Here is a 13,307-nt window from a genome sequence, read left to right as displayed (position 1 = left end):
CGTTTAATAGACATCCTCATGACCCGATAAGCCCATATGAACAGTTATGTATAGACTCTTTTAACGTAAAAAATTCATTATACACTAAGATGTTTTTAAAAACCTCCTTCCCGTGAGGTAATAGGGTTTAATTTCTCCTGTCAATAAAGTTAATTACATGTACTTTCGTAAAGATGAAAAGTGCAAACCACTGTTATGGTATGTTGATTATTTTGATTTTCCTTTCACTTCCGCCACTGGCTGGTGTACAGTATTGAACCAGAAAGGTTCAAATTGATGTTAATACTGCCTTTTGTGAATAGCTGAATGTTATTTTCAAATATGTCATACGTCATTATTACATCTGGGGCATAATTAACGTATAGCCCTGCTAATTGTATACCTCAGCTTTGAAATGTAACTGGCAAATGCATTAAAATGCATTTAATAGTATTTAATTTCAATGATATAATAATTACAGGTACTATTACTTGGCTAAATAATGCTAGATTTATTAACACATATTGAACCTGATATTTTCAAGTCAAATAAAATCAAAACTGAACTGTAAACATATATAATACTTGACAATATCAACCAAAATACTTTTGAGAATATTTAGGCAAACAACTCCTCATTTTGTAAGTTTTAAGGAGAGGAGATATTAATTAGGTTCTATAAGTAGTAAAATTGTCAAACAAAAGTTAAAAATGGGTAAGGTAGGATAACAGTTTTATATAATATATATTATATATTCCAAACATTTTGAGAAGAAAAATCATTTTGCTTCCCTGATTTGCTAACAGAATGTTATTAATTGTTTCTTAATCAATAGGAAAACATTTTCCATAAGGATGATATTATAGATAATTTAGAGATTCTTCATATCTCAAAAAGAGTCCTTCTTATATTCAAATTTTTGTTCACAAAAGTGTTCATTACTCGTTAATCGTACCGTAAATAGTGTTTATTTTTGACTTATGGTGTTCTTTAAGGCACATAACGGACCTATTTTGTCAATTATTCATTTCCCTTAAATGCCAAAGATATGTCCAAATATCACCAAACTGTCTGAATTCATCTTAAGAGTATAAGTGATAGAACAAGAGCGTATTTTGTTGGATTCACTGTGATTACATCATCAATACTGATGCTAGCGCTGTGTTCTGTGTTGGTGCTTTTTGGCGCGTGTATATTTGCCTTCAAAAATTAACTATTTCTTTCTTTTTTATCGGACGTATTGTTATTTTATACTTCCTTTTGTTATCTGACACATTTCTATTTTTTCACATTTTCCATCTTTCCATTTTGCAACATTTCCTTCTTTTTCTATCACGTTATCTGCTATTTTATTCATATTTCAGATGAATACTCTTGTCTTATGTTTTGTTGCATTGTGTATATGTACACTGAAAGCTGAAGCTGGAGGTGAGGATACATGTGGAACTCAATTGAAAGAGTACAAAGGACAATCAAGGTATTTTAAATAACTCAAATAACGTCACACACAAAAATACGCATGCGCGCACTCACACCCTTCACGCATACATACACACAAATACGCCTATTTCAATATTCGTCCAAATAGAAATTAAAAAAGAATTTTTTAACATTTAACATTATATCGTTAAACGATATCCTTGTACAAAACACATAAATAACTTTGTTGGTGCATTGCAATATCTCAATGGATTCTCTATTTTTCTAGGATTGCCCCATCTATACCAAAGAGTCATTTGACAATACTTCTTTTGCTTGGGTTTGGCGGATTTTCTCTTCTTATTGCCCGTGGTTACAAGTCACTCCGCAAGTACGTGTTTAAAGACGATCAACATCTTGATACGGTATTTGATGCTGGTGGTCGTGTAAGCTTTAGTTTGACAGCAGTAACTGTGACGTCACAAATGTTATGGCCGGCCGACTTTCTTCAAAGTTCAACACTTACAAGCAAGGTATGTATTAAAAGTTAATTCAGTTCGGCATACCTGTTTCTAGCAACAAAAAGTGGTCCGATGAAGTACAAACAATAAGACTTAAATATCATATTTTACTTTTTCAAAATGACACTTTGTTAGGTAAAACAAAAATTGTTTTCGACATGAGTACAAGTAGATAGCTAAAAAGCCGCTTCTAATAGATATCGATGTCAAAAAACGACATTTCTAGTATTTATAAAAATCATAGAACTACGCTTTTCAATATGTATAGATATTTTAGACCGACACTGAGGAATTATGCATAGCTTAAAATGACATTTGAAATAAGTATAAATATACCAAAACGACATTTCAAATATTCATAAATATCCATGAAAGACACCTTTGAAATGTATATAACTAGAACCGAACCTTTATATATTCATATATAGCTCAAAACGACACTTTAGAATACTAGAAGCTATATTTAGGATGTGGGTTTATATATAGCTATTGACAGTGGACGTCCTAATAAAGCTTTAAATATTTAATTAAAATGTGTCATTCTTTGATATTTATGAATAAGATATATCAAAGAACAATTAATAATGTACCTATAAAAATCATGTAATGTAATATCATGTAATACATATAGATATCCCAGAACGACATCTAAGATATGAATAACTATTCTAGAACGACACTTTTATTAGACGCTGCTTGCAAGCGGCGTCTAGTAGATATACATTTGTCCATACAGCAATGGGGAAAATTTTAGACTTGATTTTGTGTATTTTTTTCTTTTTTTTTTTTTGATTTAACAAAATCACACTGTTCTCAAATTATCTTATAAAAGTAGCTTTTCTGATGTACAACATGTCAGGGAGCTTTAAGGGATTTGAGTAAACGTCTAACTGAAATGATAATGTCATGTTTGCATATCATATTCTTTTTATCATTATCTAATTTATCTACATAATAAATAACGTACCACATTGATTCTCCACTAAACATTCAAATTTGGCTGTAAGTAATAGTGAATAATTGACATTTGCGAATAGTTACCAAGACACCTTTTTTAATTGGTACAACTCCTGTATAACATTGAACACATACTGGTTCTTTTAACATTTCGCCAAAAAACTTGTAATATTTCCTGAAATTAAGTTACCAAGAATTCGAGATTTGTACAAAAACAGATACGTTACCATTTTTCCAATTGCTTTCAGAGACTAGATAGAAATAATTAGCATGAATATACACGATTTAGAAATTTATTATAATTCTTTCAGCATTATAGCACCAGTATATATTACAAAATATTATGCATTAATATGCATTTTAAAAAAATCTACGTCTAAGAATAGCGTGTGAACTTAAGCTGATGAAAATGTTACTTTTTTATCAGACTTGTTTATTTCAAATACATGAATTACTTATAAAAGCATTTTAGGTCAATGAAAATACTGATGTTCCATACTTATCTATTGACACAATGTAGCTCGGATTTACTTAACAGTATAAATGTATTCCGCTAAGTGAAAACAAATATTAAATCATAGTAACGTATCTGTTTCTATGAACAAAATAATGAAAAATCCTGAAGACATAGATAAATATCCATAAAGTGTTTTAAACAACTGACCAATAAATAATATGTCTGAACCAGTACTTTTAATATTAAACAGAACACACAATACCATTTAAAGTTTTTTTTAGGTTTTATTGTTTTATGTGTAGCTTCAAATAGTCAAATAACATTGTGACTTTAAGAAACAGGTTGAACTTAACAAGAACATTTGAATAAAGACATTCATCTATTAGAATATTTATTAGCTAGATTTATGTGAGTGTTTCATAGACTAGTGTGAATTGACATTCTGTTGTCTTTTTGGTTCATCTGCTGTTCAATTGTCTTTATTTTTTCTATATACCTTTTCTTTATATACTGGTACAATCTCGATCCTTGATTTTGTCATACTTCGTGATATGAGTAAGCCTACATGTATATGCTTATCTACATTTAACAAAATTATATCAGGAACAATGGTACCGCTTAAAATAAACAACTTAGTAATAATGAATCCATATATATGTGCACCTCCAATATTTTGAGCTATATCCAATTAGTCCATTCCTACCATAGACAGACTATCTTGATACGACCCTGACTAAAATTTAGAAACTAACGGGCATTTCATTTAAAAATAATTTAATATGTTTTTTTTTTTTTCATAAAGTTACGGTGCTGTTATATATTGCCTAACCATATATTACTTATTTAAACCAAAGTTTTGTTGAAGATTTAGTTATATAATATTAAACAGTTCTCAATTTCTCTTTATAAACAGATACGCTACTATGATAAACATATACGTTACCAGAAGTTATACAGTCCTCTTTACATTTTATTTTTAATACAAATTTTGCAAACCAAAAAGATATCAACATATATTTATTCCAGGAAATAAAACAGTAAATCTTTAGATGTTTCTTTCCTGTTTTTTAACATTTTATTGTCTAGAAAACTCAACTAATCCTTGAATTTAAAATCACTGATTCACATTTTCAGTTTTCCAATAAAATCGAGATCAAAGCATCATTTATTCGGCTACATGTACGTTATGCTGTGATTTTTTTTACATGAAACCATTTCAAAATTGAGCAAAATCGTCAATTTAAGATTCAAACAAAAATATTGGTAACGTATCTGTTTTGGTAACGTATCTGTTGGTCAAAAAACTAAAATATATCAGATATACACATATGTTTGCAAAGTATATTAAGATATCAAGTTTTGTAAAGCCTATTTTGAATAATGCATAAATGCGGATCCTACTTTTAAGTGCTTTGCTAATAGTAAATGTTTCTCTCAGTGGGGGATATCATGGTAAGTTATCTGTTTCACTTAAAGTATTAAATCCAAATTGCCTCATCATTGCAAAGTCATTTGTGGTTCTAGCATGTATATTGTCGTCAAAATTATTTTTAATAATGAAATATGATAAAACTTGAGTTCAATAGCAAAACTATTAATAATGTTACAAGTTCATATTACTCTTAACTCAGGTTTACCTGAAGTGTGGTAACGTATCTGTTCAATATATGAGGGACATGCATTTCAGCTGGTAACTTTTTTCAAATTTCACTGTAGAAAACAATAAAAATCGCTCACTTAGACATTTAAACTAAACTTTAATACTTAAAGCAGTTTTTCTTCAACACATGTTTTAGGGTTATTATGTAAAACCAACATAATATGGGACCCAAGCCTGGGGACATTACATAATGGGTTAACAGCACCTTTGCATGATAATATTTTCGTATAAATCCGACAGACTAGAGATAATTAATTTGAATGCTTTACATACATGACCATGTAATGAAGCAATGGAATGCCCAAAAAGTATTTTTCAACTGCAGTGCAACAAAATATACTCGAGGGACAGAATATTTTCTAATTTGCACGTTTAGTGGAGAATCAATGACCAATGAGCCAGTCTATAGTCGATGTTCTTAAACTTAACCGTTGAAAGAGGTTACAACTGAGGCAGTGTCACTTACTTCATTTCCTCCGCCTATGTTGAAGTTCAGCTCCGCCTTAAATTGTCGCAAAAATTTAAAATGATGCTCCTTATGCTAGCATTTAGTCTTCGTTGACGGGACAGAAGGGAACCAGGACAACTTTGATCAATATCACTTGTCGAATCATTAAATTACAAGTCACAAAGTCACAAAGCCTAAACCACGCCCATTATAAGAGAGGCGGTTCTTCCGCAACCGTAAACTCGTTACGATACGGCCAGTAAGGTGAGATCACTGCAGAACAGTTCGTCCTCAAAATCATTCGAACATTATACAATTCGTACCAATATCTAAATGGATATATTCTCGGCACATACTGTCTTGAATTCATTTTAAGTATACCAATCATTATAATTTTACTTGTTATCCAATTTATTTTGCTTCGACAAGACGTTTCAATCTTTGTCGCAACAGAAACACATTTTAAAAGTTCAGACATGGCATTACTTTGTTAATTTATGCATTAGATTAGATACTTTTTCACAAAAATATGCAACTTTATTATTAAACAACGAGCACATACCACGACCATGGAGAAAAAATTGATTTGTGCTTCGGATATTGAACTGTAATAGAGAACGATTTTTAATGCTGATTGACTGTTCACATAATTTTGCGGCGTCTTTGATGTGCAGCATCAACATTTAACTTGTATACACTTTTACTATGTATACATAGATGCCACAAAACAAATATCCATGAAGAACACCATTAGATTCGTACAGACAGATCAAAAACAGTTTCAGATTAGTAACGATCATTTTAAAAATCTTATTTTGATATTGCTGAAGTTTTTTAAAGCCAGATTATCAAGGTCATGGCTATCAACTACAGCTCAGGAATTCATTTCTCGAAAATATTTGTATGTTTGTAACGTGAAATGTTATATCACATATTGTAAGATATATCATGATTTTCTACAGTCTGGTCTAGGTGGAAGTCTGTGGATGGCTATTGGAGTTGTTGTTGACATTTTGTTGTTTCCCACTCTCTCTATTTACTTGAAGACACGAGCACCGGGAGCTAAAACATTCCCCCAGGTATATCTTTAATATGTAATATGTTTAAATTAAAATATATATTGCCATTAGGAAATCATGTCTCTCTATTTGCGTCTAACTCTCTTAGTCGCATTCAACAAAAATTAGGTTGCCCCATACATGCTTCCGGACCGGCTACAGAAAAATCGAAATTCAGTAAAGTTCAGATTTATAGGTTCATATTTTACCAAAATTTATTAAATTTATCCGTTTTGTTTGAGAAAAGTGAAAAATCACAGTTATTCGTCAGATTAATTTATCCCATGCACTGATTTTAATATTTACTACAAGCACTATTGAACAATATTCACTTAACACTTTCCAATGTTTGTCTTTTTATAATCTATTCATTTCTCTATGATCGTGTAATATACACCTGGAAATAACTTAAAATTAAGCACACCCCAGAAATTTAAAATTGGTTGTGATTTAAACCACTGTCATGAGATGACAAATTAACTGAGCTAAGAAATACGAATTTGATAAGTACGAGGGTTGTCCCAATATTCTGTGACAAGATTGATTAAAAGCTAAATAAAAGAGGTACGAATTTGATATTTTAATATGTTATAAACCCATATAATTTAAACATTTTCACAAATTTTCAGAGATAAATATCAACAAACAACAAAAATATGCAATAAAAACCATGGCAACTAACTGAATCCCGGCGCACGTCCAACGTCAAAGACAGCGTTAAATCTATATAAGGCGCCTTTCTCAAATACTCTTAATGGCTTTCAACGCAATAATGGTACCCATAAATCGTCAATTTCTGACTTAAATCGTGTGGTTGTTAATATCTGTTGAATATTTGGATGGCATACATTAATTTTTGCTATACGCGAACTGCCGGTCTCGTTACTCTCTTTTTTTAGCTGTAGGAAATAGGCGACGAAGATCGGTCTTCCTATCCGTGTTTTGCTTATTTTCGCTTTTTGTAGCGCAAAACTCTGGTTCCGTTCATGCCTTTTGTACACAAATGCTCAGAATATGTTGCTTAACTGTTATATTTGGTATATTTGTTGAAAATCGTTACATGTGTCATCTCGAAATAGTCATGAAACCTGAGTGACCTGTTCACTGCGCCGCAAATTCTTCGAACGTCGCCATTTTAACTTTCCTATTTTATATGAGATATTTTCATTTATTCGTATCTTTTTCGTTTTTTAAGTTATTTAAATAAAATTTTCAGAGATGATTTAAACATAGCAGCAGAGGATGTCAACGTGACATTGTGCAGACACATCATCAGATATTTGAAATATACGTAATTAATTTCAGCCTATTCATAACAAAATGTAAATTATTTGACGTGCGCCGGCAACTCAAACCAATGTCGTTAATACTGAAAATTTCTAAGTAACTAGGGTAAATTTTTTGTGAATGATTTGTTGTAATGTTAAATAATAAACTTAACGGTTATATGCGTGAATTATTTTCTGTTGGCGTTAAAAATGAACCGGCTATAAAATTTGTCACGGACTTTTGGGACAACCCTCGTATACTTATTCCTCACACCAGGCATTTTGCCTCAATTTTGACATGATCACAAATGAAATTCTAAATGTTATTTGGGCAATGGTACGAACCACTACCTGTTGACAACCTGCAACAACTGGAACAAGCTCTGCACCAAGAAAAGCAACAACATTTACCTTAAAATCGCATTAGACGCCTAACTGGTAATTTGAGAAGGGTTGAGGCTATCAGTCGGGCACGTGGCAGTTACGCACGTTATCAAAAATTTGGCTACATAGTGTCATTTTAGGTAACATAAATTAAGTGGTTTATGATTACTTAATTGGTATCGCTACTTATCTCATTACTATTTCTTAGCTCAATTTAGTCGTCATGTCATGACAGGGATTTCAATGACAACCAATTTTAAATTTCCAGAGTGTGCTTAACTTATTTCCAGTTGTATGAAATAATGTGCAATACATAAACTTAAAACTAATCAAAACGAGATATGGTCATAAAATATTATTTTATTATGCACACAAACACGCGCGAACACGCAAGTATGTGCAAGTTTCCTAGTAACGCTCATACACAGCACCGGACATTTTACATGTCTCCGAGTAACGCTCATACACAAAATGCATACATTTTAACATGTTTCCAAGTAACGCTCATAACACACCACACACACATTTTTACATGTGACCGTGTAACGCTCATACACACCACACATACATTTTTATATGTTTCCGAGTAACGCTCATAACATAGCGTACATACATCGCATCAACACATTTAAGGTCATATGGCGACTTTGCAGATTACTGGTGGAAAAAGACCCTAGGTACCCCATTGTGAACTATTTGTGGCACAAACGGGCACATAAGTAACACCAACGACGTTCCGTTCATCCACATTGTATTTTGCATAGCGGTTTCTTCAATAACTGCTCGGTTAACGATTTTTATATTTATTTTAAAGATCGTTTTAAGTACTCTTCTCTCTTTTATGATAATGTGTTTTAATGACACTATAACGCTTGAGTGATCCGATATATAAATCAGTTTTCAAATTTATATTAACATGCATGATTTCTTAATGTTTCTGAAATTAAAAAGGCGACGAAAGGTTTGTCATGCAAATGATAAGTGAACTTTAATTTTATACTAGTATGCGATTTTTATTCTTAAAATAAGAAAACGCGCGTTGTTTTTCGATGATATCCTTAAGTTTTTGGTTATCATTTCTACCATTCTTTTTATCTTACTCTATATCTTAAACAGAGTTGGCATCGCCTCCTATCATATTATTTGCTCTTCATTTTCAGAAATATATTTATCCAACTATTCAAAAATGCCATGGTTTAATACTTTGTAAAATTCATTATTGTATATGTAGTCATTGTTTGAATTCAATTGCAATTTATCTTCCACAAATTATTTCTATAAATGATATATAATTTTGCCCTTAAAGCCCTTTGGGACTGAATTGTCTGAATGTTCGTCTTCTGCCTTGCTTCGTCGGGCCCTATTTTCTTGTTGCTCTGTCTTCCTTTAGGACATTGAGTACTTTTGTTATGGTCATTGGGTTTACTTTTATATGTTTCTACATGATCATTTTGGTGTTTTACTTATTTAACCTTTTGTAACCATAACAACTGTTAGAATTTCACTTGGCGGGGATTCATTTTATTTACACTGTCTCGTTTATAGGAACATGGTGGTGCTAAGAGCGAGGTTTGGTGCACCATTAACCGGTTTAAACTCCCCAGCAGTCATTATTATGCTGCTGACCGTTCAAAAGGCAGCGCCCCTCTGTGCTCCTCAGATGTATGTCTTTGTTGTTTCATACTGTTTTGGTAACACTTTTGCTTGTGTCCCTTGTTGTTTTCTCGTCTACGGTAAGTATCTTCCCCTTTGCCCCTAGTTTTTATTTCTTTGATTAACCCACCTCCCCCTTCCCCCCGTCTCCTGTCCCCTTCCCCTATATCCTTTAACTCTGTGGGCCTATTATTCAATCATTTATTTGTTTTCTTTGAATTCCTTATCAGTTACAAATTATCTATCATTTTAGTGATTAACCTGACCGTGCTCTGTCTTGTGCCCAGTCCTGTTTTTTGTTGGGGTCCGCCTGGGCTCCTTGCCATTGGTACTTGTTGCTGGGTCGTATGGGGGTTGCTTTCATTGAACGCCGCCTTTCCTTGTTGATCTTGTTTATCATATTTTGTAATATAGTACTATAAGATTTTTATTATCTCAGCTAGAGATGTTTTTGCATATATTATATTGCTATCAGATATGTATTACCTCTACTAGAGATGTTTCTGCATACATTATTGTAATATCATACATTCATTTTTATGTATCGCATTGTTCCTTTATTAGCTGTTGATAATGATAAGAGATATAAACTAACAAAATAACAAACAGCTTCCATCAAGATTTAGATATTAAAAAGTGTCCTGCTTTAGTAAATTATATATATGTTCAATATCTATGCATAACGGACAGTTTTATCATTCTAAGGAAAAATATTACGCCAACAAGTTGTATATTGTGCGGAAAGGAAAAGTTGAAGGAATTGTGTGCTGAAGGAAACAATCTGTGTCATTGTCCATCTTCTATTGGTTGTAAAGCATGTGAATTAGATATTGAAATCCGAGCTAGAGACGGTATTGACAATGTTGTTTATTCTTGTTCAACTCATGGTAAATACAGACAGTATGAAGATGGACTTATTCGATATAAAGTTAGTTATCATAGCAACAAGTTCTTTATTCTTACATGTTTGTGGCTACAATGCAAATACATATCAGAGGTGTTGAATTGCTGTCTTATACGGTATCAGAAAGTCATTCTGGCATTGTTTTATGTATTTTAACTCCCTGGCGACATCTTTATTTAATTAAGAATTGGTAAAGTACTAAAAGAGATTGTTGCGACAGTTAGATTTATATCTTAAACTTACGTATAAATTATCACTTTTTAAGAAAAGGGAAAATAAAGAAATTAAAAAAGTATATTTTAGATATGATTTGCTATTTTACACCTGCTATTAATATGATAGGTTAGAACTGTTTTTGACATGAGTTGCTATTTTTAAATTGGTATTTGATATGTATTGATATTCAAGGACTTATGTAAGTTGCTATTTTAAGGTGGTGGTTTAAGATACGAGTTGTTAATTTTAAGCTGCTTTTTATAAGAGTTGTTATTTTAAAACTGGCATTTGATATTCAAGGACCTATGTAAGTTGCTTTTTAAGGGTGGTATAAGATACGAGTTGTTAATTTGATATTAGTTCTTTGGAGCTGGTATATGATGTAAACTGATATTTCAGATGATGCTTAATATGACACCGATTCTATTTAGAAGTGATGATATAGTATGCTGTTTCAAAGTTTATTTTAATAATATAGTGTTTTTATAATTATAAGAGAAAAGATAGGCGGGTTTTTCAGAGCTGGTATATGATTTCAGAGCTGGTGTATGATATGGGTCTCAAAAGGTATAGTACCATATGGTTTGCTCGTGTCTGAAACGTGTATGAACGTAAATTGGGCAACACTAAGCACCCAGATTCTAACGAGTCCCTTCCTATGGCCACTGTTTTTGACAATTACTTGGTCAAAGGCAACATCGCAAGGTGTCATAGCAGGTAAGCCATATTTTGTGTTTATACAAGCGTAATTCCTTTAGATTTATCAAATAAAATTATATTTTGTTGTAAAATGTAGAGAAAAAAATAAATTGTTATAATAAAATTTGTTAACTGGTCTCAACTTGGACAATTCCCGTCGACGTTCGGCATCTTTCGGAAACACAGAAATGTGAAAACATTACAGACAGAAGTATTCCATCATTATTATTTGACATACAAGTATTAGTATTTCCAAAATTGCTAGGAATCGCGGTACAGTCGGGTTATTCAATTTTATTTAAACAAATCTTGTTTATTGTATAGATCGCTCTCAAGGGCCGGTGACAATCACAAACACTAGTCGTTTAATAAAATATATGAAATACGGAAACGGATTTTCGTTTTTCTTCAATCGAAAACGCATGTATTTTCACTAGATAAGTTAAAAGTATATAATAAAACAAGTTATATATCAGGCGGTATTATTGAAACAATGTGTTCTATTGCGGGTTTGCTAGCAATGGGGTCAACATATGAAGGTGGACTCAGTATTTTGTACGTTAACTCGGCGGAATCTTACACTATTTTAGTTGCTATATTAAGCGGTTTCGTTGTCAGCTGTTTTGTTTGTGTCGGTGTCTCTCTCTATACACATGAAATACGCTGTGACGCCGATGCCGACAGGGAATGGGCCAAAACTATCAACATAGATAATCCATTGAACCCATTCCGTCAAGTATACGAGAAAGAACTAAAAGCGGTGAATGCAGGAACTTATATTACAGCCAGTACTATGGACATTGTGTTCAAAAAAGCGAAATTATATGCTGCAGTTGGTGGTGTAATCAGTTTGGTGATTTTTGTGATTATTATTCCAGCGATTACATTAAGTTTCGAGGTTCTGAATTTTGACCAGTTCTCATCATGGTTAAAAACGTTTCAGATTTACTGTTTTATTTGTACAGTAATAGTTGTTGTGTTGCCGCCAGTAGAAGAATGCTTACAAATATGGCGGAAATATAAGAGAAATGTTGAAAGCGTTGACAAAAAAATGGAAAACTGTGTTCAAAATGATATGACTCAAACTGTTTCAGAAAGATTATAAAATACTGGTCCATCATCTTACTATTTTCGTTTTGCAAACTCGACTGTTCACGATGTCGTGTATGATAATTAAACTAATAAGCTCTAACAACAAGTTTTGTTAATGGTTAGCTTACTGTACACAATGTGCTAATGGTAAGCTATTGTTATGCCCCTGTGTCCGGCGTCGGTCGTCTGTCGTTCACATTTTTTTCTTACAAGGGGGTTAAACCATGCGCGCGCATCCTTTAAATTCTGATACCGCGAACACTTTTTCAAGAGAGATTTTGAACAAGAACGAGTCATGTAAAGCAATCAGAATAGATTTGAATTTAACTTCTTTTGCAAAGAATGTACTAACTTCTAGTTTTAATATTCTAAATGCCTTGACACAAGTCTTCCCTTTCTTGTCAGTATTTCGCGTTGAATGTGATTTTGATTCTAGATACTGCGTACACCTACACATTTAGTGCTTCGCGCCCACAGGCGCGGAGCTATTTGTGTTTACTTTTTTTTTGTCCATGGGCCCGGATTTGAGCAATAAATCCTTTCGATTAACAGCTAAAAGGAAATCCGCATTCAAGAATTCCTTTCGATTTCC

The 13,307-nt window shown here is 32.4% G+C and overlaps 1 protein-coding gene across 1 annotated transcript; it reads left to right on the top strand.

The window, feature by feature from the left end:
• The first annotated feature begins 1,342 nt into the window (after positions 1-1,342).
• On the top strand, positions 1,343-12,966 carry LOC132734992 (uncharacterized). Its single transcript, XM_060721898.1, has 6 exons — positions 1,343-1,456; positions 1,688-1,931; positions 6,404-6,520; positions 10,403-10,732; positions 11,464-11,667; positions 11,985-12,966. The coding sequence occupies exons 1-6, from the start codon at positions 1,344-1,346 to the stop codon at positions 12,726-12,728; spliced, it is 1,752 nt and encodes a 583-aa protein (XP_060577881.1). The 5' UTR covers position 1,343; the 3' UTR covers positions 12,729-12,966.
• The last annotated feature ends 341 nt before the right edge of the window (positions 12,967-13,307 follow it).

This window comes from Ruditapes philippinarum, unplaced genomic scaffold (assembly GCF_026571515.1).
Source record: "Ruditapes philippinarum isolate M1 unplaced genomic scaffold, ASM2657151v2 ctg9666_1_1_1_1, whole genome shotgun sequence".
NCBI lineage: Eukaryota > Metazoa > Mollusca > Bivalvia > Venerida > Veneridae > Ruditapes > Ruditapes philippinarum.
This window is presented reverse-complemented; position numbering and strand designations above follow the sequence as displayed.

Bases quoted from the DNA above. Each gene is read 5' to 3' on its own strand.
- LOC132734992 (XM_060721898.1), top strand. From the start codon at position 1,344: ATGAATACTCTTGTCTTATGTTTTGTTGCATTGTGTATATGTACACTG. The intron at 1,932-6,403 runs GTATGTATTAAA...GATTTTCTACAG, and splicing joins GTTCAACACTTACAAGCAAG to TCTGGTCTAGGTGGAAGTCT. The intron at 11,668-11,984 runs GCGTAATTCCTT...CACAAACACTAG, and splicing joins CATATTTTGTGTTTATACAA to TCGTTTAATAAAATATATGA.